This window comes from Saccoglossus kowalevskii, chromosome 2, assembly GCF_978046115.1.
Source record: "Saccoglossus kowalevskii chromosome 2, keSacKowa6.1, whole genome shotgun sequence".
NCBI lineage: Eukaryota > Metazoa > Hemichordata > Enteropneusta > Harrimaniidae > Saccoglossus > Saccoglossus kowalevskii.
This window is the reverse complement of record NC_140642.1, coordinates 29,386,512-29,412,526: the sequence shown is the minus strand read 5'-3', so window position 1 is coordinate 29,412,526 and position 26,015 is coordinate 29,386,512. Positions and strand designations below refer to the sequence as shown.

General features: G+C 35.0%; 2 protein-coding genes across 3 annotated transcripts in view; one reads left to right on the top strand and one right to left on the bottom strand.

The window, feature by feature from the left end:
- The window catches only part of LOC102803649 (E3 ubiquitin-protein ligase FANCL-like), a 30,680-nt gene extending 18,297 nt beyond the window's left edge, over positions 1-12,383 (bottom strand). The window contains exons 1-2 of one of the 2 annotated variants that reach the window (XM_085494130.1): positions 12,302-12,383; positions 9,532-9,581 (exon numbers count right to left, since the gene is read on the bottom strand). The gene's annotated coding sequence lies outside the window, so the exon portion shown is untranslated. Of the gene's footprint in view, positions 1-9,531; positions 9,593-12,301 lie in introns of both variants that reach the window. The other variant, XM_085494131.1, reaches the window with a different exon arrangement.
- Positions 12,384-12,676: 293 nt separating this feature from the next.
- LOC100313626 (GTP cyclohydrolase) overlaps positions 12,677-26,015 on the top strand; it is a 31,703-nt gene continuing 18,364 nt past the window's right edge. Inside the window, 1 exon segment of the mRNA NM_001168090.1 lies at positions 12,677-13,164. Coding sequence (NP_001161562.1) covers positions 12,807-13,164 — 358 coding nt within the window. The 5' untranslated portion in view covers positions 12,677-12,806.

Genomic DNA, 26,015 nt, shown 5'->3' with positions numbered 1-26,015 from the left:
AGTGCTCATATCTTATCAGCTGTGTGTAAAATACAAACAGATATCTTATTAGGAAGTGGCCCAACTCAAAACTATTTACCCTCAGTTCAGTTATGTTTGTTAATCCTGAGTATTAATGAGAATCATTCATGGGGTGTACACTGGGTAAACAAAAACTTGAATATTTGTTTGCACACAAGAAAAAAACAGTTAACTTGTACAAAATTGTTTTTTTCAATAAATTAGTAGCTTCGCGATGAGTGGCTTTCGTGGTGAGTGGCTTTCATACTAACTGGTCCTTTTACCAGAGTTAAGAATTAATGTTGTATGTATATATGGTGCTAATTTGGGAATACCATCTTTGGAACTGTTAATTTGCCCTTATGTATAACTCATTGAGTAATGAAATAAAGAAATGTATACATGTATATATTTTAATTATTAATAAAACTGATTAAAATTGAAGGAAATTATAAAATAAAATATTCCATCAGTGCCACTTCTCGATGGGTGTATTTCGCAGTCAGTGTTATTAAAGAAAATATTTGCTCACAATCTTATAAACTGACTTGGCAATTCCCACTACCAATAAGATATGTGTACTTACAATCAAACCTGTCTATAAAGGACAGTCAGTAGACTGAGCCAAACTGTCCGTTATAGACATGTGGTCTTTATATGGAGGTGGCCTAATTCATTCATTCAATCATGAATATTAATTAGGGCGGGGATTTTAAGGGAGATCATAAGCTAAACAAAAAAGCAAACCTACACATTGTACAATAAATAGGTCTTTTTTATTAAAAGTCACTCATTTTCAACTGGATAATTAAACAGCTTTACTTTTTTTACTAATTTTTTACAAATTATATCATGTAAATTCACTGGAACCAAGTGATTCTGCCCATGGATTCATTCGTGTATTTAATGCACAAGAACGATTGTCAACGATCAGCCGCATTGCGTTCCAGCTCGGTCTTTCACACTCATGACATGCAGTCTTATTCTCTTACACATACTACTATTCCATCCCAGGTGGTAATCAGTCCCATCGTTAGTAGTGTAGATTGTACACTGTGACAAAATGCAACGGCAAAGTCGCAGTGTTTGAAAAAACAAACCAATAAGCATTAAAAATGAAGAAGCATTGGTAATAAACAAAATTTACCAAACTTATAACGATTGCTCCAACTCTCGGTGTTGAATCAAAAATTCAAACGAACCTGAAATGAACCACGAAGATCGTACACGCAATTTTACATTTATTTGTTGCAAGCATCGACGTGTCAAAACTGCCCAAACAAAACGACTTTTTCCCGATTGCAAATTATTGATATTACCTTTTATAAGAAAGATGATCAAAATAGAAAATATCTTTCGTTGAGAATGACCCTGAGATGACCCCTCAGTAACAATACGTTTTGCCCATGCGCTAACATAATTTATAACAATCAACAACAAACAACATGGCGGCAAAGATAGGTCGGATCTTGTGATGAAAACAAAATAAACGAATGTTTTTTTATTTTGTTTGGATATTTCATGTCGACAAGGTAAATAAAACATCTCTCATTTAATAAAACTGGTTCATTTTTCGATTAGCCCTAAAGATTGCACACTCGATAATCTGAACGTAACATGTGGCCACTTTCCTGTTAGCGATTCGCAAGAAGCTATTGACTTTTTGCTGAGAACGTCTGATGAAAATGTTGGTGGCCGTTATACAAAGGTTCAAGTGTGAATAGGTCTACAATAGGGTGGTCGCTGGTCGCGTTGGACAGGTGGTCGCTATATCCAGTGTCTTTATTGTGTAAATTGCGAAGGGACTGTACTAAGGTGGTCGCTATGAGCAGGTGGCCGCTCTGCACAGGTGGTCGTTAACACAGGTTTGACTGTATTTTAATACATACAGGTACACTCACAAAAATGCACACAAAATATTAATTAGAGAATTTATTATATAACCTTGACAAAGAAAATCATTATTTGTCCTTGCCATAATTATCTTATGTATTATTCCCAAACTTCATGTTCACAACTGGCGGTTTAGCAATATTGTCAACTTCATAGTGGCTGCAGGATTTGAAAAAAAAATGAAGTGATTGAAAATATTGTATTCACTGACATTTATTTTGTCGTAACATTTTTATGTACATGTATACCATAGGTCCATAGTATCTTTTTCTTACTGATTTGACAACCGTAGAGACTGTTTGCCTGACCTAATTTGACACCCACTGTTGTTGCCACACCCACAGTTCTTTCAACCAATCATTACTGTTAGTAGTTTGTTTGTTGTTTAATTGTAACTTGCTTGTAATCGAGTGAAGCAAATAAACAGTTGAGTTATTGTTGCCGTACGGTAAACTTGTCTTCTCGAGTTCTCTATTCCAGGTTTCTACCCGCAACTTACTCAACTTGCGCACAACAACACTATGTACTTGACAGTTTCCAGTACTGTATGATGACACTATCTTCAGGGCCTACCTGTTAGTTCCATATTGAAGGGGCAATGGGGTAGCTGGAAATAAAATGGAAGTTCCATTTACAGTTAAAAAATAGGATACAGATAAAGCTAATTCAAAATTACTGATTACATTTTACACCTTGCCTATGTCTATGTCTATGAATTTATGGTTTTTATTTATTTAAATTACATTATTATGAAAATAAAAACGATTGAAAGCTAAAAGTCAGTTGCCTGTGCCGAGAGAGCCACGGAACTAAAACAATATGTCAGCCGTCACCATCCAAAAACGTTTTTTTTTAAACCATTTAATGCACATGAATTTCAATGTTCTGGTAATCTCTGATGCGACTGCAGTCTTTGAAACAAACTTGAGGGACTCTAAAATGTAATTTATGGTACGCGACTTAAAAAGCGCAATTTAATGCACATGAATTTCCCAACATAGGTTTAAATGTTCTAGTTGTCTGTGGTGTCACATTGGTGTGGGAAGCAGTCGATGAAAAATCCCAGCAAAGGTCAAACGTATTGTTATGCTAATTTGATTTCCGGCATGTTAGTTTAAAAGAAATGAAAGATTTTTTTAATTTTCTCGGCGATAGCTACATTAATTGCAACCAAAAGGTTATCAGCAAGATTCCAGGGATGATAGTGACAACCACCAAAATGTAATTGAAGTCAAATAAACACAAACCGTTGTGAATTTTTATGGGGAACATAGATTCATTTTTATTATAGATTCTAGGGAACAATTCTTCATGGTGTAATTCAATCTGGCATGGAAAAACGAAAAAGTCAGGATAATTAAAAATGGCGACAAAGGTCAAAAACCTTGTTACGCTAATTAATTTTTGCAATGGCAACGTTATTAAATTTTCTCGGCGATAGCTACATGAATTGGAACGAAGACGTTATCGGCAAGATTCCAGGAACGACGTGTGAAGCATGAAGAACTGTTTTTAGTCGTAGCGTTAAATAGGGGACTAAACCATTGTTAACTTTTTAGGGGAATGGAAATGCAAGGGAGCAAATCGTTTTTATGCTATGAAAAAGAAGACCATGAACATACTTTATGTACAACATAATTTTTTGTTTGATTAAACATGTGCCTAACGTTTTTAGGTTCATGTGCTGCAAGTTGGAGTGCACATACCTAAGCGGTTATCCCTCAGCAAATAATTTAGCCTAGATTAAATGACTTCTCAAAAGTGAATTATTCGTGGTGTATTTTAAATCTAACTGGACCGGAAGTAGAAATTTGTTACTACTCCTAGTATAAAGTATCGATAGTAATAAATAAATAAATACACCAACGTATGTAAGGGAGCTTTTCGTGTGATTTTCAAAACAAAATGTGAAAAGTGCCCAAAAAACTATCCTGCTCCCTTAAGCTTATCTTATAACGGCTAGACCCAATTACCTTCATGCACAAAATTATGATTAGTCAGTACGTGAGTAACAAGGAAAGTGTAAATTTTAGTTCTACGGTTATAAATTAATTAAATTCAGTAAAATGCAGATTGCGGAATAACGGGAAGTAGCACAGAATTTCATGATCGGTCCCCAGATGTGCTTGTGATGATTTTCATGTCGAGAATAGCATACAGAAATGAATAGTTACAATGGCACTGGGGGTGCTCAGCCCGAGCTAAGCATTCACTCACACATTATTCACCCATATACAGTCCCTTTATATGGTAAATAGAGTCAGTGACCAGGAGCTGTAATGATTACAGCTTCCTGCTGTGACTAAGCATCTGGACGGGATCTTAAAAATGGATCAGATTTAACCCATACCCAGCATTTCTTAGCCCGTGCTAAGTGTTCACGCACATGTTTTTAGCACAGGCTAACCTTTTTAATCTTTTGCTAAGAAGCTGTGCACAAACGCAAATGTTACCTTCACATTTCTGTAAATACTGGTACCTATTTATAAATGTTAATTCAAATTAAAACAAAAGATTGTGATTTATGCTTGCAGCTGATTGGACGACACTAAGGTCATTTCAGAATTATATTCATTTTCACCAGTGACAACTATTATTCATCAAACAGTTTTCAACTTCTTTTTCGAAATATTATTAGAATATTTATAAATTGATGCCCGCATTCCCTGGTAGTCCAAAATGACAACTTTCTATTTATAACATTATAGATTCTGACAATTGTACATATTATCAGTACAGCGGATTTACAAATACCAGCATAAAACAAGCGCCCAGTCAGAATAGCTTTGCTAAATTTTGTATATGTATTTTATATTGTGCTGTATTTTGTTTTGTTTTTGTATTTCTGCTATGCAACTATTTTAATTCCTCCTGGGGAATTTCCAGTGTTCTCAATAAACATGGTATTTTCTGAACATGAGATAAGGATAACAGTCAAGCTTAAAATGTTATTTGGATTATTATCTGAATAATTTGAATGTGTGAATTGTGATACTAAACATCAAATTTTCATCCAAATGTTCATATTTTCCCCCAATAAAACTTTGAGAACAAGCCATGCATGGCACAGTCCCCGCTAGTTATCAAATTTAAGATATATAGTTTTGTTTAAAGTAATATAAACATGTCAGAAGTATGGATCCAGAAGATAATGCATAACATTGAAATGATTGACATCTTGTATCTGATCGTCTAACAAGTACTTGTCAATATTGAGAAATATTGGTCTGGAACAGCATTAATTAAAACAAAATGGCCACCAGTCGACCATTTTGAATACATCTATATACATGTATCTATAACATGACGTCAAACAAATATATAAAATATGATCATTATCAGTGTAAACTGAGAACAGACTTCTCATGGTAGAGTGAACCAAGTGAGTATTGGTCACCAAATCCAGGAAGAGAATAACACACTGGGGAGGAGCACTTGTAGCCAAGGTGTTTATTGCTCAACTGCTAGGCCTGGAACTGAGTTTAAATACTCATGAGATGTTCCATACAATGTATCAATATCATTATGCAAATAACTAAACTAAACGTCATAGCCTCAAATCATTACAATCAGTCAAAGCAGGGCAGAGATATAGCACTAGAACTGTATTCATAAAACAAAATGGCTGCCAGTCGGCCATTTTAAATTGGATCTGAAAAATGAAATGATGTGCATCAAGGTCCCATAATGTCCAACGTATGTATCAAGTTTGAACAAAATCCATCAATAAACGCCAAGATCCAGTTCAGGAATGCCAAATGGGATTTGATGATTTTTTAGTGTAAAAACGGCTGCCATTTGGCCATTTTGAATCAGATAGTCAAACCAATATATCTATGTCATGATGTATAATGAATATATAAAATTTAAATTTAACCGAAAAATAAAATGATGTGCATCAAGGTCCCATAATGTCCAACGTATGTACCAAGTTTGAACAAAATCCATCCATAAATGCTTGATTTTGATGATTTTTTTAGTACAAAAATGGCCACCATTCGCCATCTTGAATCAGATCGTGAAACAAATTGGTGTACATATGTACCGTATTTATCTGGGTAAGAGCCCATGCCCTGGCAAACGCCCACCCCCACTTTTGACACATTAAAGAAGTTGAGTTCATATTCTTTTTCTACACAAAAATAACAAAAAACTATTTTCTATTTGTTGACTGTGGTTTTATTAACAGTTGACATTCTTGCAGTCTGTTGTGATGCTTATAAACATTCTTTAAAAATAATTGTTAATTGCATAAAACAAGGGGTGAACGTGAAATAGCTCAGGGCAGCAAGTTCACCGCTGATTTACATTTATTTTTCAAGATTTTTTTTTCAGAATCATAACAGTCAGCAAGTCTATAAAAATATATATTAAAGCAGAAACGGTAGTTCCCTTTTTAGCTCCGCTGTCGACTTTGTCGAGCTGAGCTTATCATATGAGTGATTGTCCATCGGCGTTCGTTGTCTGTCGTCGTCCGTGTCAATGTTCAACTTTTTTGACTTCTTCTTGAAAACTACAAGTATCAATGCTTTGATACTTGGTGTATATGTACCTTGGGTAGACCTCTCTCAGATTTGTTCATTTCGTGATGATATCTTCAATTCTCTAATTTTGTGAATATTTTTGTCATTTTTGGTAAAAAGTGATATTTTCCACTTCTTGTTGAAAACAAAAAGTCCAATTGCTTTGATATTACATATATAGGTACTACATGTAGACCTCTCTCAGATTTATTCATTTAGTGATGATATCTTCAATTCTCTAATTATGGTGAATATTTTTGACATTTTTGGTAAAAAGTGATATTTTCGACTTCTTGTTAAAAACCAAAAGTCCGATAATTGCTTTGATGTAACATATATAGGTACTACATGTGGGCATTTCCCAGATATGTTCATTTCATGATGATATCTTTAATTCTCTAATTTTGGTGAATATTTTTGTCATTTTTGGTAAAAAGTGATATTTTCGACTTCTTGTTAAAAACAAAAAATCCAATTGCTTTGATATTATATAAATAGGTACTACATGTAGACCTCTCTCAGATTTATTCATTTCGTGATGATATCTTCAATTCTCTAATTTTGGTGAATATTTTTGACATTTTTGGTAAAAAGTGGTATTTTCGACTTCTTGTTAAAAACCGCAAGTCTGATTGCTTTAATATTACATAAATAAGTACTACATGTGGACCTCTCTCAGATTTGTCCATTTTGTGATGATATCTTTAATTCTCTGATTTTGGTGAATATTTTTGTAATTTTTGGTAAAAAAGTATATTTTCGACTTTCGTAAGACTGCTTTTGCTATTATATATATAGGTACTACAGGTAGACCTCGCTCAGATTTGCTCATTTGATGATGATATCTTCACTTATCTAATTTTAATGAATATTTCTGTCATTTTTGGTAAATAGTGATATTTTCGAATTCTTGTTTAAAACAGCAAGTCTGATTGATTTGATACTATACATATTGTTCTATTTCTAATGATATCTTCAGTTCTTTATTTGTGCAATGTTCATTGCTAACAGCGGAGCTATCTCAGCCGACAGGCTGCTTGTTGAAATTTGTCGTGGCCCTAAAAAGGGCCGGCCGTTTGGTTTGTGCTTCCTTAAAAACGCTTCAAGCAACTCGTATAAGGAGAGCCGCCAAGCATGTGTCACACTCGGACGGCCGTAGCATCATCAACAATTAAACCAATGTTTCAATATTGTAGCAGTCCAATTTTTTTACCATTTTTCATCACTGCTATTGCATTTCTGTCATGAAAACTATTCTTCTGTTGTTGGATAAAGAAAAAAAAACTTCCTATTTCATGCCCACCGCGATATCCATATAGTGAGACCACCAGAACTTGCTGAATGATAACTTTCACCATGATTGATAAGCATCTGATAAGAAAGCAATGTCACAATACGATTTGACCTTTATGATGAAACACTAGTAGTGATGTCATTCTTAGCCAATCAGTAAAGCAGATGCATAACGATCAAAGATGATTGCCAGACTGTAAACAAAAGCATTGTGTGCCATCGCAGCAGGGCAACCCCATTTTTCTTGTCTCTTTATTGTGATTAGACATGAATGAAAAGTGCCAAGCTGACAGACTGCAAAATCCGTGGATTAAAAGTGTCTAAATTGTGTGAGTAGATATCAACAAATTTCAGGGCAAATCTGTAGGGATTTTGTTCGACGGCAACAGTGAAGCCGACTTGGACTTGAGGGTTTTGAGTTTGACGAAGATGGCAATGAACGTACAAATAAAGATGTGAGAATTTTTTTCAAACAGCTATGAATTTTTATAATTTTTACTGTGTAAATTTGTAAATTTTTATTGATCTTGTATGACAGTTGATCCGCAATTTGTTAAGACCGGAAATAATTTTACGCAGTTTAACTCCTGACATTTTTGTTCATTTTGAGTTCGCGCAAATATAGGCCGTGTTTGTCGGTGAGGAAATCCCAATTCAAATTATTTTTTGCAGGGGATATCCGGGCAAACGCCCACCCTTATTTTTTGGAAATTTTCCATGTTCAGGACCCTAGGATAAATACGGTACAATATTATGTGTGATGTATGTGTGAAGTTAGATTGTGATTGGTCCAGGCATGGACACATGGACGCAAAAAGGTCACAACATAAGTCCCTCTTTTTGGACTGCATCCATACGGGGACTAGTGAATGATTACGGAGTGGAAGTTTAAAGCTGTATAGTTGCGAGGCGAGGCGAGGCGAGGCGTAGTGTAGTGTAGTGTAGTGTAGTGTAGTGTAGTGTAGTGTAGTGTAGTGTAGTGTAGTGTAGTATAGTATAGTATAGTATATTTTATTTGACACAAAAAAATGCATGGAAAATACATAGTCTATGGCCAATATACATTACTTACTTATACAACAAATAAACAAACACTGTAAAAATATAAAATAAATGTTAGAAAAAATGTTAAATATTAAAAGTTTAATTTTTGTTTTCTGTTAAAATATCATTGATGAATTTTCCCAGGCTGTTGGTAATGAAACCATCATTTGAACTTAAAATTTGTTTGAACATGTTTTGTTCTGATAATGTTAGTAGACTATCATTATACAATGACAAAGTATTAATAAATTGTGTACGACTAGTTACCTTTACAATACAAACCAATAATGCATGTATTTCATCACCAATAGCCTTGTCTTCACACAAATTACAAATTCTTTCCTCTGAAGGCATGCCTTTGTATCTTAACCTTTCAATTGGCAGTGTATGAGCAGAGATTCTAACTTTGGTTATACTTGTTCTATGACTAATATTTTTTACAAGTTCTAGATATGGCTCAAATTCATATTTTCATTTTAATGTCTTGTAAATGCGTAATTTATTATTTTCTGTTTTTTGGAAGGCTGGCAACCACTGGTATGTATGTCTTAGAATAAACATTTATCACCTAACTAGTGGCAGTGTAATCACCTCCTCAGAAAAAGATAGAAAATAGACTTTCTAAGGCATGGTCAGCTCTAAACAGATTAGATGCTGTTTGGAAATAAAATCTACCAGATGATCTAAAGCGCCGCTTGTGTCGTAACATTGCTGAATCAATCTTGATGTATGGTGCAATTGCACCAAATCTCTAGAATCAAAACTAGATGATACTTACACAACTGTATGCTTGTGGATCTCTCTTCAGCATCTCAGGGAGAATGCACCCTACAAAAAAGCTATTATATGGTGATCTTGTAGCCATCATATCCTGCACTCAAAACAAGAGATAGCTAGCACTTTTACTTTGGATGCCTAGACCTAGTCACATGCGAGTGGGTTGTCCAGTAAAAACATATTTTGTCCAACCATGCTCAAATACCGAATGCCTCCTAAAAGACCTCCCAATACTGATGCAGGACTGCGATGGATGGCGTTCTCGAGTCCTGGATGGCTGAGCTATCCAAGTCAAGTCAGAAATTTCTTGTTGAGTTGAGCTTATTCATAGATTATTTTGGAATTGCGTTCTCGGCATATTTGAATATCAAATCAATGAATAACGGAATATACAGGATTTTCTTTTTGTAGATATGAAGATGATACAGCTCATTCAGCAACAGGATTTACATTGCAGCCAACGTGCTAGCTTTTCGCTCAGTGAACAGGCTTACTGACCATGAAAAGAAAGTGCTTAGTGCTGTATCTGAGGGAAGTGATGTGTTTGTTGCAACGAAGACCGGATTGGGCAAGTCGATATGTTATCAGTTTTGACAGTTTTGTTAGTTTACTAAAAGAAGGTTTGCACAAATATTTAGACATTCCATCATCTTCATTCACTTGCCCACAAGCAATTTTCAAAGTTGGAATAACAAATTTTGAGAAAGTCCCAACGAATATAGATCTTCTGTTTTGATTCCTGGTGAATAAGCGCAAAGTCTACACTTCGCCATTGCAGTGAAATACAGTTTTTCCTAACACAACCACACACAGGTTCATGGGATGGTTATGAATGGCCGGCTTTAGCGCAACCATGCAATTCGGACGATGATTGTAACTAATCATGTAGATAACTTCTACAACAAGAGGTGTTACCACTGTAGCACAAAGTGAGATTTGTTTTGTCTGAGGTACCTGAACTTATGTAAACATACTGTTAATTAACTGTTTCATCCTGTCCCTCATTACAAGGTCGAACGCCCACTTTATGGCATTTCTTTTGTATGGCATGGCAATTTATGAACACCTTTGCCCAATGATCACCAGTGGAAGTTTTGATGGGTGACCCTCTCCCCCTGCTCAATTTTTCTTTATTGTGTATTTTTCCAATAGTAGTTATTTCAATGTATGTATTTTATTTCCTCATTGCTGGCTTGTTTTAATAAATTGTCTTACTTATTAATCTCTTGTGCGTAGTGTCTTTATGTGACAGGTCAAATGCATTAACATTCTAAATAGCCTTGTAATTTACTTTGCGCATGCGCAGTGGTGCTCAACTTGACATCCAGTCAGTTGGTCACTGAGATTTGCGGCGTGAGCATCGCTTTGAAACCACTGAGGGACGACAACCCGTGCAGTATTTCCCATCTACTTTCCACGTTTCTGAATTCACTTTCGGTAAGATGATAGCTAATATTTGAAACGTATTTTGTAACAAATTTAGTGTAAACATTGTGTATTTCATTAACTTGTAAAACACAAGTAGGAGCGTGTATGCCACGTGTACCCATTTTTTGCACGGAACAACGTTGAAAGCCCATTTCATCTGTTCATCGTGGTAATTAGTTATTCGGGATACATAAACTTATTATGAATTGTTCACCTATGATTAAAACACACAATAAATGTTTCTAAAGGCCATAAATTTTAAAATTTAAACAAAGTGTCAGTGTTTGATGGTTGTGTGCGGGTTTATTTTGTACCGGCATGTCCCTTCCCAGCCAAGTCACTTTTGAGTACACAAGCATTGATGTTTACATGTTTTGTATATTCTACTAGAAACTTTTTTCTCAGTCACAGTTGCGATGCAGACACTGATGTTGAAAAATCTGTGTCACAAAATCAAAATTTGAATTGAAGAACTGCCCATTCATATTGGTCTACAATGTACACCAGACTAGTGATTTGTTGTCTGTACAGTCGTAGAGATATTTTTCTTTAAGTTGCTGCTCGTGCCACATCAGAACACCATCAAACATTGAACATTACATAATTCTTAGGTAAGTTGTGTTTGGTGAGAGGAGGTTAGCACACATGACATTAAACCTATAATATCTGAATACTATCCGTGCAACAATAGAATTACCATTATCTTTATAAATAGTTTACAATATTGATACAGAAATGAGAAGGTTTCTATTGGCCAATTGAATAATATCGAAATGTTTTCAAAAGACATTATTGCGCACTGTGCTTGTTGATTGGCTGTTTTTTTTTTTGTTTTTTTTTTGGCTGCATGATTGGATTCAACTGCAATTGAAAATATTATAAATATTTACAAAGATGAAAGTAGTGCCTTTGTTGCACTGAGAGTATAAATATATAGGATAGCTATCTGTGATTGGGTGATGATGTAACTGTTATAGTTCACTCAAATTGTAATCCTTCAAATAATAGTGACATTAGCATGACTGTCCAATATAGCAAATTCACTCACATGATTTGAAGCAGGTAGGTCATCACCTGCGCACACGCGGGAATTGAGTCCCAAGCGACGATAACAACACGCGCTAAAAACGCAGAGGTTTATGCGTAGACGCTTGTTTGTAAACAATGACACGCTATGGCCAACTAACGCATTCGCAGGTGACGACTCCTCCCCTTTAACAATGTAAACAACATAAACTATGGTGTCCAAATATTCAATGGTGTAAACCCCTGAGATTACTAATAGGTATTGCCATACATATGTGCAAACTGCATATTTAAGTAAATGTGACACAAATATTTACCAAAAACATCAAACAGCTTGTAAGTTGTATAGCAAAGTGCGCCAACATTCGAATAATCCTGTCTTCTCCAAGTGACTCCCTAGCTAAGTGAAAAGTACGCCCTCTTCATTTATTATAAAATGTATGAATTTATTACTTGCTTCAATTTTCTACTAGTAATTTGTCGTTTTCTTTCTTTATATAGAAATACAATATCACTTTGCAAAAATGAACTTTCTTTTAGATAAAATTACGAATCCCACATTTTCTTGTGTGTCTGGGAGGTCCGTTCTTGAGAAAACGTCTCGCATCTTGCGAGAGCGGAAACTGTTCGAGAAATAAAACCGGCGTAAAACTTGATTTGTTTACATTCGATCACACACACGCCGGGCGTTAGTATTGAGTGGCCGTGGCGTGCCTGTATGATCCTCACCGGGAGCAAACTATAAATACAAGAGCCGATTATTCCTCCCTTCGCCCACGCCCCATTGAACAGTTTAAATCGGCCAGTAGTGATTCGAACATCATGAGTACCGAGGGCAAGCGAGGAGAGTACAACAGGCATTCGTCAGAGGTGGACACCAACAAGGTAGAGAAGGACTTGATCATTCAAGCGCGGAAATTGGTGCAATCCAAAAGTGGTGTTTTCGACCCTGACGAAGAAACGTACCGCGGTAGATCACGATCTGTGGATCGCGATAAGGGGCTTCCCACTATACCGAGGCAAGATTCTGATGCCCAGATCCCAACCATGGAAGACAGCTATCGTTCATTATTAAAAAGTGTCGGCGAAGACCCGAACAGGCAAGGGCTACAGAAGACACCGGAAAGAGCGGCCAAGGCGCTGATGTTTTTCACCAAAGGTTACGAAGAAAAACTACAAGGTATATGATTCTTTATTTATAATTTTATATGTAAAAGTTAATTTTACTTCATGCTCATAATAATAAATTTATTTAAAAAATAACACTTAGGTAAATACAACAGTAAAGTAGGAAAACAAAATTTAAAAACTTGAAATTAAATTGCTAAGTAAAATGATAAAAAACTATTATAGGGTCATACTTAATGAGAAAAAAATAATTGCTTTTTATAGAAGTGAGCTTTGACTATACGAACGGCTCTTCAATTCAGTGATTTCTTTTTGTTCCACGCATAATAGATCACCATAAGTAAACCATTCACACAATTGAAAAAAAAAATGTTTTCAATAAAAGCAGTCTAGCACGTTGATTATAATTTCTTTTTGTCTTCATCTTTGAAGGGTTTTATAGAATAGAATATTTTGAATCAAAATAATTAGGATATTGATAAATGAGCATCTTCGCACAATGTCAAAAAACATAACAAAACATTAAAAACAAATTAAGGATTATATTATTTATATGCCAGCAGGTACAATTGGTTTATAGTTCAACCAACTTTTCCAAACTATGAACAATGAACGCTGTGAGAGAAGAAATCAGTAGGTTTAATTTTTGTGTATTTGATGTTGCAGAGATATCAGATTACTAGTAGTGTTATTAGTTGCGTTCACGCACAGCTCCTTAGCACGGGCTAAGAGGTCAAACTCCTTAGCCTGTGCTAAGCAAACGTGCGTGAATGCTTAGCACGGGCTAAGGAATGCTAATTACGGATTAATTCCGAATTTAAGATGCAGTCTAGACCCTAGCACGGGCTAACGAAGTGTGCGCGAACGCTTAGCCCAGGGCTAAGCGCCCTCTGCAGCGATCTTTGGGTGTGAACATTATGCACGTGATCAAATATATCCAATTTTCTCAGTCCCAAAATGGCAACCGAGCTCAGTGTACACGCTTCCATACGGGTCGCTGTAGTAGAGCGTACAGCAGCTCCAATCGTAAACAAAATAAATTTGGTTCGCTGTCTACGACATGCATTAATAAAACTCTGTATTCTGTTACGCCGTTGTATACTGTTTCTGTGCATCCAAATAAGTTGGGTCCGTCTTCTCTCGCGTTCCTGTGCACGTCGCTTCAAAATTAGAACGAAACATGTCAGCAGCAGAAATAGAACCTCGCGCTTGTCATCCATTTTTCGTTCGTAAATAGCGGCTTGCCAAAGGTCACCGACTGATGGTGCCCCTTAGCCCGTGCTAACAACTGGTCCTCCCTGTGCGTGGACGCAATTAGGTCAAGCCGAAATGCAAATATGCTAGATAAGCCTAAATCAGCTTAAATCTTAGCCCGTATTTCGGGAACACAACTATTGCCGGTCAGCAACTTTTTGTTGTGGTCGGAAATTCTGTCTACTGGGCACTAGTGGGTAGATTTCTGCACTACAGTATGTTTTAAGCATATGCAACATTTTTGAAACATTTTTTTTCATAAAAAATTAATATCAATTATCAGAATGTTCTTGAAAACTACATATCATTTTTTCCCATATTTAACCAAACAAAATGATATATAATGAAATGTTACCACAGGCACCAATAAGTTAAAGCAAACCTAAATGTGGCCTTAATTTATAGTTGTGTATATTCTAAACTGTATTTGAAATAATATTGCAGTGGTTTAATTTTGTTTTAATTATAACTGTAGCTTGGATAGGCATTTGAAGTGCCATTCATGGAGGGGAATAAATAATGAACGAACATATTTAACATCCGGGTACTTTTCAAAGCTATGATGTTTTAGTATCTGACCACAGTATTCTGAGAGTGGAAGCCCAATTGCGTTAAAGTACCGTACTTCCCCGATCGTAAGCCCTTCCTGAGTATGAAGCACATCCCTCTATTTTTACTAGGTATTTATCGAGTTAAGGGCATTCACGATTATGAGCCCAGAGTGTTTTTACTGGACGTCAACGATATTCTTTAAAATATGTCGTTGCGTGTAAAAAATGTGTTTCAGTTCATAATAATCGTGGTTGGCATGGTAGTTTGGTTCATGCTTTTGTGAGAAAACTCGCATTAATTTCAGAATGCATGGCGAACGTACACAACGTGGTTCACATCCTTTCTATTCTGTCATTTACTCGAAAAGCCAAAAATGTGATCGTTAAGTCGTGTACCTGGTTATTGGGCATGGTTTACTTTGAGACTATCATGAAAGGCCTAGGGTTTATTTCACCATAAATTCAGACGGTATGTGAATTGTATTGTAATAAAATGTGTATGTTTTTTATGCATGTTTACATGTTTGTTTCTCCTTTGTAAGTGTTATGAAAAGTATTATTTTCCCGAGCCCGGCGTGGTGAACGAATAATTTTTTTGGATAATTTTTCATTGTTGGCAAGATGGTTACAGTGTTTAACCCCAAAACAAAATCATCTTTTCTGAGTTGGTCTTTGAGTATAAGTTCATCCCTTACTTTTCCCCTACGTGTTCATGCCTTCGTGAAGATTCAGATCAGTCCAGTGTGAGTGATTATAGTATATCGTTGACGGTGCCCCATGTTCGGGTGAACAATCTGCTTGGTGTTCCTGTGACAACTGTCCCATGATTTGCCAGTGCAGCCCCATGAATACATGGACGAAAATGTTTCCACCACCACCTACGAACTCAAGATTGCATACTTCAGCATCCATACTTTGAATAATTTGCACACCGCACAGTGCAGTACTAGAAACAGCATTTTTTAGACAGACAAAAAACAAAACAAAAAGCCTGTCTCGATCAATCGCCCATCCATAATGTTTGTATGTTGATACGTTGTAACATTAACATGAAATTCGAAACAACCTAGACTAGAAGTCAATTCACCAGTCCAGCCAAGTATGACTCCCTAAGTTGTTCCTATTTCGACATCATGCTTTGTTACCTTTCCTGTTTATACCTCATGAGGGCAATTTTTTTATGGCAAGATGGCACAAACAGAAGTCCTTCGCAGGTTTATGGTTTCTCATTTAAATCATCATAACTCTGAAGATAATCATTTTTGGCCTAGGTAGTAATAATGGCCGACTATCTGGAGGAAAGACACTATGCAACAAAAGCATGTGTTTCATGGTGTAGTACATTGACTAGGAAATACTACAAAATCTACAAAAATCCCATCTTTTATGGCCAACAATAATTGGTTTCTGGTCAAGCAGTGTATGTGTTTTTTTCTGGTTCCTGTCAAAATTATTATAAAAATGTCATCCATGGTCAAATGATATAAGTTTAGCGTTTAAATCCAGGAGTATACAAGAAAAAAAATGCATGTTGACCACATTTCAATATGCATCTTTTATTCATTGATCAAAATGCATGGATAATTAAATTTGTCAGTCAAATCATGGAGGTAAAAAGAGAAGGAGTCACAGCCCAAATAATCCTCCTAAACTTCTTTTGTTTTAGTCAAGTTTAATCCCATAATTCCCTTTGTCTTATCGTCCTTTCACCCCAGGATCATCGCGTCATTTCTCCCAAGCGTTGCTGCGTACAGTACACATTCCAAGGTCTTGTTTTATGGTGTCGCAGTAAAAGCCAAAGGACATAAAGCATGCGCAGATCTTTTATACGTAGAGGAATCGTGTTTGTGTGAACGGGAAAGTTGGAATTTTGAAAATCGGAAAATTTCTTGTTAAGTTTATGTAATTTTTCGTTTTTCAGCACATTTCCCGTTGTATTTTTGAATCGATAGTATTGTAATGTTTCGAAACCTTGCTAGTACTGTTTTAAACGTTTTTATTTCAAGAAAAAAACGGCTTTTTAAAAAATAAAAAATAATTTACAATTAACAGAAATCCCGGGAATGTGCACTTCAGCTAAGCCCCTCTGAGCCAAAACAATAACATTTGTAATTAGCTTAATCCCGCAAATAAACATCGCGTGTACGTGTCCGGTCAAATGACCGGATACACTCACTCGTTGCTGAGAGTTCATCGCATCGCTTTTCTCTACTGTATATTACTGTTCATTTATTTTGTTTTGACCAAGTTTATTTTAAAAAATGGCACAGGGAAAAAATTGGAAAAAAAGTGTTCCAATGACAGGCGAAACCTGCAAGTTTCTGAATAGCAGAAACCGTATTTTTTACTACGAAACACAGTCCCTCTACGAAACAAAGTCGGACGAGTCGACAACAGACAAGTCGAGTGAAAACCCAAGTGACATCTGCTCCACCGCACTGGAGACTGAAGACACCACCGTAACTACCTCGAATGCTGACGATGAGGACACCACTATACTGTCACTGGAGGCTGACGACACAACATCAACATACAGGATGAGCATAATGTCGAAATGAAACGAACATAGCACATGCACGCGGATTAGCTAAGAATACAAGGTAGTCAAAAATAGACTAATCAGGTCCATTGTGTCATGTGGTAGTACGATTTAAGCACAAGACAAGAAAAGCAAGTTATCTGAGTTTGACTTCACTTCACAAAGAATAGGGTCCGTGGTTTTAAAAAAACATGCAAAATGTCAAATGTTAATCACAGGTTTCTTGATCCAAACTGTAAGAACACATCCTGATTTATGGTGTACACTTTAGCATATCCAGTAACATCTACATATGCTATGTTTACACGGCATCATTCTACAGGAGCCGAGCTTCTGCTTCTGCTTCTTCCCATTGATTAAAAGAATTAAAAACCTTTTGTTTTTGCTGATCACTCTTTTGTCTTTGTTTGCATTGTGTGAATAGATATGCCAATGTCTTTTTAGCTCCGCTGTTGACTTTGTCGAGCGGAGCTTATCATATGAGTGATTGTCCGTCGTCGTCCGTGTCAATGTTTTACTTTTTCGACTTCTTCTTGAAAACTACAAGCCTGAATGTGTTGATACTTGGTGTACCTTGGGTAGACCTCTCTCAGATTTGTTCATTTCATGATCATATCTTCAATTCTCTAATTTTGGTGAATATTTTTGTCATTTTTGGTAAAAAGTGATATTTTCAACTTCTTGTTAAAAACCGCAAGTTCAATTGCTTTGATATTACATATATAGGTACTACATGTGGATCTCTCTTAGATTTGTTCATTTTGTAATGATATCTTTAAGTTCTCTAATTTTGGTGAATATTTTTGTCATTTTTGGTAAAAAGTGATATTTTCGACTTCTTGTCAAAAACCGCAAGTCCAATTGCTTTGATATTACATATATAGGTACTACATGTGGACCTCTCTCAGATTTGTTCATTTTGTAATGATATCGTCAATTCTCTAATTTTGGTGAGTATTTTTGTCATTTTTGGTGAAAAGTGATATTTTCTTCTTGTTAAAAACCACAATCATTTATGGTGAAAAATGATATTTTTGAATTCTTGTTGAAAACAGCAAGTCCCATTGCATTGATATCATGCATATTGTTCATTTTCTAATGATATCTTCTGTTCTTTAATTGAAATGTGCATCGCGAACAGCCGAGCTATCTCAGCCGAGAGGCTGTTTGTTTAGTGAAAATTGTTGAATATCATAACTACAATGCTGCTTCAACACCTTTTGTGATTTTGTAGTCTATGTTTTTATGTTGTAACCAGCTATGCATTACAGTGAATCATGTGTGAATCTATGTTTAGTATTTCATCTCTGCAAATGTCACACATACTCTCAATAATGATCAGACATGTTGTCAGGATATTTCACCTTCATCAGGCAAGTTACAAAATGTCAGTCTGTCGGCTGAGATAGCTCCGCTGTTACCAATGCACATTACAATTAAAGAACTGAAGATATCGTTAGAAAATGAACAATATGTATACTATCAAAGCAATCGGACTTGCGGTTTTTAACAAGAAGTCGAAAATATCACTTTTTACCAAAAATTACAAAAATATTCATCAAAATTAGATAATTGAAGATATCATCACGAAACGAACAAATCTGAGTTAGTTCTACTCAAGGTACATACACACCAAGTATTAAAGTATTCAGGCTCGTAGTTTTCAAAGAGAAGTCAAAAAAGTAAAAAGTTGACACGGACGCCGATGGACAATCACTCATTTGATAAGCTCCGCTTGACTAAGTCGACAGTGGAGCTAAAAATGCCATCAATATGCTGCATTAATTATGTCAGTAGATATATACCGGCTTTTTTCTATCCTGGTATTATTTATATTTTAGCAAGCGTGTAAACATGACAAATATAAATTACAAAATATAAATTACAGAACTTACGCTGGTTGCATGCAGTGACACTGTTAATAGAATTTCTTTGCCATATTGGAGTGTAGACAACATACATTTCGTGCTCTTACATTAATATGGCATGACATGTATGTTGATTTTTTATTACCGTAAAATCTGTATTAGAAGCCGCATCCCTAATAGAAGTCACACCCATTCATTTTGAATAATTGAGAACCAAAAATTCATCATTGCTCATATGTGTAGATGCTCTAATGGAAGCCGCATCCCCTCTGTTGCATTGTACCATTTTAATAGAAGCCGCGGATGACATAGAATTCCAGGTGTTAACCAACCTATGTACAAAGGTCTGAAACTAAATGGAATTCATTGGTGCATTGGTGCGACCAACATAGTAGACTGTGGACAATGTGCATTAAGTGCTGTTGCATTAACAATTTTTGTTTTCTATGTGGATGACATTGAATCTCAGGTGTTAACCAACTTACCCCTGTGTCTTTATTACAACGCTCCTAACATAATTACGTTGGTCGAAGTCCCCTCTTGCAACACTAAATAGAATTTGTTGCTGCGATCACTAAGTTGGAATGCGGACAGCGTAAATTTCTTGCTGTAATGCCAATTTATGTACCTGGGAAAAGTCATTCCTTTTGTTGCATGCTTGAAAGCACAATCTTTTTCAGATCCCTTGACCTAAATAAACTGTCATCTACTTTAAAACAATAATGAAAATACTACCTATTATTCAATGCTAGGAATTTTTGTGATTCAATGATTTTGTGGCGTTTGTGAAGAAAAAAATTTGTTGCGAATGTCACTGACACACTTCACTTGCTCATATTCCACTTCACTAATGCCTAGCTACGATGCTAGTAATATCTCATTATTATGCAGCCTGGAAACTATGTGGCATTCCACTATGCTTATACACCACTCTGCTAACACCTAGCTACAAAATTATCATTATGATAATATAAATTATTGGTAATATCTAATTCTTACCATTCAGATTTATGCAAACAACACAGACGTCTCAAGAAATAATTATTGACCAATTAAAATGTTGTACATTGGGGAAATCTCCATGATCACATTATTTCTGGTGTATGTTAATTGACAACATATTCATTTGACCAGTAGCTGATTACTTTCCTCATTTATACACTCACATAATATTTTATTTTATTGGAAAATCGCCAAAAGACAAACAAGAGACTTTATGTAAGTCTACTAGAAAATTAGAGGTTATCATCATCGGTCACAAACTGAAATCTAAGCACAGTCGCTTGTAATGAACATTAACATTGTACATAAAATAAGTCTTGTGTATGAAATAGTTTTAAAAGAGTTATTTCTTCATTACAACTATGATGACAAACCACAGTACAATGTACTTGTGAATAAATAGAAAAGCACTTCACTTTATAGTTCTGAAGAAGATTAAAACGTTGACAAACAAAATCAGTAATTTATATATTCCACTTTGTCACTCCGCAGAGCTATGATGTACTGTACAATCTGAATTAGAAGTCGCTGTCAGATGCAACAGTAGGGATGCGTCTTCTATTTGCGCACCTCTATACACATATGAGAAATGAAAAATGTTTAGTTCTCAATTTTTCAAAAAGAATGGGTGTGGCTTCTATTAGGAATGTAGCTTCTAATACAGATTTCACAGTTCTAGTATAAATCTGTAACATAGATCTTAACCAATATATCACAATTTTAACAATTTGTCTGTCTTCGTAGTGCGGTAGGGCCAATCATAGATGTACGAATATGGCGTATTAATGGAATTATACATTTCATACATTCTTTTTGAAAATGTTTCCTACTGAAATTTTAAGTACAACCTTTAGGGCGATATATAAAAGCAACTCTTGAGTGCAACAAATGTCAGTAAAGTTAAGTAACTATGACAACACTTCAGTGTCTCGAAGCATAAAGCCAACAAACTACTGCATCATCAATTAAACTAAGCTTTTATTCACACAACTAATATGTTTGATAAGTCTTTGTAAGAGGCAGTCTCCATCAATGTTTTACTAACACTCTTAGAATGTTATATTAAGGGTTTGACGTCAGGGGAAGTAACCAAGTGAAGCTTTACTCCATTTGTAATAATTGTTGCTTCCTGGTTTTTCATTCATTCATTTCTCATCTGAAGGCCATTGCCTGAGTGAACTCGTTTATTTGGTTGGCAGAATCCTCATAGAAAGATTAGTTTTATTTTTAATATGTTTTACCTTTTCACCACCAGTTCTCTCTTTTCATTACAAATTCACAAAATAATCCAATTTATAGTCTGCTTTTTCTTTCAAAAATAGCAAACAAAATTTAGTAAAAACTAAAAAATTATTAAAGCTTTGTTAGTTCGTTCTAAAATTAGGGTTCATTTCAAGAAATATTGAAGAATATAAGAAAAAAAGGGCAAAATAATTTCGCAAGAAAGTCTGATGATGAAAAACTTAAATTTGATAATGAAATTCAATTTTAATAGTCAAAACATATGTATGGTAGTAGCATGTTTGTCCTATGTTTTGAATATGTTTTTTTTTTCCAGGAAATATATCTTTTTTCCCCCAATATTTTCTGCTACAAAAATCAGTATATGATTGTATAAAATACTGCCCTATCTGGTTTATCGAATTTCTTTAATTCTATGAATATACTAATTTGATGCAGAACACATATTTGGTATTCCCATATGTGGTGCAGAACATAGTTGTCTGTTATGTAGTTATATTTTTACAATTTTGCCCATTTTCTCATCCAGAATTATGGCTGCCCCATTAGAGTTTAACGCCATCCCTCACCACAAAGTCAATATTTCTATGGAAACAAGTTTACCTACACACAATTTTTATTCAATTTTTTTGTCATTTATAATTTGAGGAAATATAATTTATGTTTTCAATTTTACTGGATATTGAAACAAATTAATTTAAAATCATGATCTTAGACATTTTACAGTATCATGACAGTTACAATCTGACTGATAAGATTCGTTAACTTTACCCGAGACCCGAGTGTAATTTATAGTACTTGCGACAGTAGCCTAAGTCAATATTACCGCATATAAAGTTTGCTAAAGTCTTTGCATTTAAAGGTTATTTAGAAGTGTCTGAGTTTGCGATACATTGTGTAATAAGGCAGCTACTTAAATTTCCTGTCTGAATAGAGCTAAAAAAAAACATTTATGTGTTTAGCCCAGAATGTAAGATATGATATGACAACAGAATAGAGGTCACACAGTAAACTGTTGTCATTTGAAGGGTTTCAGAGTATGCAATTATGGTATAATACAGTCAAATTTTATGTATAGTGACCACTTAAACAGAACCTCAACCAGCATAGAAATTCATTTTTATAATAGGTTGTAATTTGACTCCATGACTCCTGAATTTCTCTGGCAATTTTAATGCATTTCAAATATATGATAATTTATTTTAAATTTAATTTTAAAAATCATAAATCCTTTTATTTAGCAACTATTTGATTCATATCTATTCATATTTTGATCATTTATTTGTCGGTACATGGTTATGATTGCTTATTTATTTCGATTTAGTTTAGCTAAACATTGTCTACCTTATTCATTCGGATTAAATGTCCCAAAAGTTATGATCCCTTTGATGAGCCCCAAATTAAATTAAATAATTGCCAAAATTTTGAAAAATATGCCTCTCAGTGAAAGTTGCCACAGTTGAGATGTATAATTATGTAGATGGACAAGGCTGTAATAGTTTCTCTATGTTTCTGGTTGCGACTATGCGTTTTATGGATCCCTACCCTTCAAAATCTTTAACAACATTTTTAGATTTTTTTTGATTAGATTTTTTTTATTGTGGCCCAGATCTCAAAGGTCAAAGAACATGTGACCTATTAATCAACAAAATAAAATTTTATAATTTTTCAAAAAATACATACCAAACCAACAACTTTTGGAAGGAAAATTATGCCATTCAGAGGACTATAGAGCACCTGAGTACATGTACAGAAAAATGTGGGCGAGAAAGTCTGTTGGTCAAAATAACAGGCAAAATAGACCGGCCAAAATTAAAATTGTTGTGGAAATGAATTACAATGTATTGTAAAAGAGAAGATACATTTTAAAGAAAAATTGGATTATGTAACATTATATTATGTACTTTATTCAAAATTCACTGTACATGATGTATTTGGTACATACGATAATGTCAGTTTATTTCCTCAATTTGTGTGAACACCATACCAGGTTGAGTGACGGACTGAAGACTAAGGATTAAAAACATCTGACGTAAAAAACGAAACATGAATGAAAGTCACAGTGTTGTATGAGACCTCACTGACTGTATTTGTAACACAAATATGCTTGCAAGGTGACGTAATACTGTGTGTCATATCAATGTTGACACCTGTATTATTTCGTTTCAAAGTGCGACAATGATGCCGGGATTTTGAATTGCTTTATCACATGTTGTTTGTATTCTTTAAAGTGTCTATGTTGAATGACAATTTAAAAAATGTAATCGTGGTACAGTATACAATTCAAAAAATGCTCAAGAAAGTCTAAGCAGCCTACACATTACGAATATCCCCTGCAATTCATAGGTCATTCATGTGATTTTTTTTGTCATTCGCGGCCTTAAAGACTGCTGTTCAGATTGCTTTTCAGACTACCATTTAAATCTTATAATCTTTTTGCATTATATATTACTGTAGTTGGACCGCCTGATTTTTGATAACATAATCGTCCAGTAAATTGAACTCCATTGCACAAAATGTTCACATTCAGAAGCTATAAATCCTCCATGATATTTCTTCTCATTTTTATACAAGAAATAAAACTTGATGCTTACCCCTTTCAGCTTTTTTACCTTATGTGTATTTTGTTTCCAATGTTTGACATTTTGCAGTACTAAATTACATGTACTTTCATTGGCATTCAGATTCTCCAAACATGTGACTACTTACTCAAAAAACCCTCTTACAATTTAAATTTTCATCATTGCAACCTCAAAAATAATTATTCTCGTTCACGGTCCAATTAAAGAAAGGATTAAAGTTCAATGGGACTAGGTTTAAAAATTCATTTAATTAGGAGAATGAGAAAAAAAAACTTGTATATTTAGATAGTCAAAAGTTACTAATGACACCAATTATCATCTAAAGTAACACTGGAAAATGGTGCATAAATTGTACACTGCAACAGTTCCTCTGGCCTAATAATGTAATGTAATGCGTTTACGAAAGCATTTCAAGCGACAGCTGTAAGGCCCGAGGAACTGTTATAGGCTGAATGCACAGCTTTGCTATTAATTATGTATTCATCTGGATGATGTAATAAAAGATATAGGCAGAGCTCATCTGCATGCAAATGTAAAGACAGTGCAAGTCAATGTCAGTCCACTTTGGATGACAAAGATCTGGTCAAAGGTTCTCAGAACCCCTGTGATCTGTTATTGGTCAGTAATTTTATGACGTCATTCGATCTGTTAATCACCTTGATACGCTACAGGTACGCTACAGAAGAATTTCTCTACAGTGGCGTAACAGTTCCTTGAACCTTATGACTCTCGCTTGGAATACTTTCGGCATTTCTCTAACACATTACAGCATTTATGGTTTTTGACTCCCGTGTGCAAAGCACAAAAAGGGAGTCTTTGCAGTTAGTGTGTCTGACTGTGTGTCTGTGTGTGCGTCTGTTCCATCGATATCTCAAGAACCAATGTTCGGATTTCAATGAAACTTTGTATATAGCTTGTCTGGGGCAATGCACAGATTTGATTAGTTTTTGGTTGACATCCATGCATATTAATGAGCTCATCTGCATAATAATGTGTGAATTTTAAGCTATTTCAATTATATTTATCATTATTTTATTTTATGTAAACTGACATTATAATTCATTTTGAGGGGTTAGAGTTTACCTCCTGTGTAGTGCGTTCCAGATTTTGTATTCAAACTCCAGGCCTAAAACGGACTCCATAAAACATGCGCCTAGATGTCAAGTCTATAGCGGTAATATCAACTGTACACATACATTTTCCTATCAAAAAAAATACAATGTTTTTAGTTGCATTGCATTTACTTTCATTTATGAAACAAACGACATGCCCGGCAAAGGACAGACACAGGTACGTTGATTACATCACTTGTTCAATTTGAACGCTATGCTGCAATGAATGTTCCTCATGGGCGTTTTCTCACAGAAAATGTACAGTACACTACCATTTTTGCCAATAATAATTAGGATTAGTACTTGTACCAGGTTTCCCTGTTTTAATCAATTGATCATATATCCAAAATCACTATGAACAGTGCTCACAGTCATACGATCTTGATTCAGTTAGATATTTAAGCCAGTTTATTCAGTTTTGGGACAGGATCATAGATCTTCCAGTGCCAGATATATAAGACCTTCCTTCAGCCAATCAGATTGCTGGATTCAGACTAACCATGTTATAATTCATAATGTTGACTATTTTCCTTTTCTTTACACAAGGATTTTTAAACATATTAAAATGAAAGTGAAAATATTTAAATAAATGGGAAGAGAAAATAAAAATAGGCTATGTATTTTTTTATGAATAGAAACATATTTTGATATTTATTTATCCGAAGGCTGACAGAGGAAAGTCAACAAGTTTCAGCATGCATTGGGAGTGTATAATAAAGCCTGATCGATTCACAGCAAAAGACAGCAACTGTA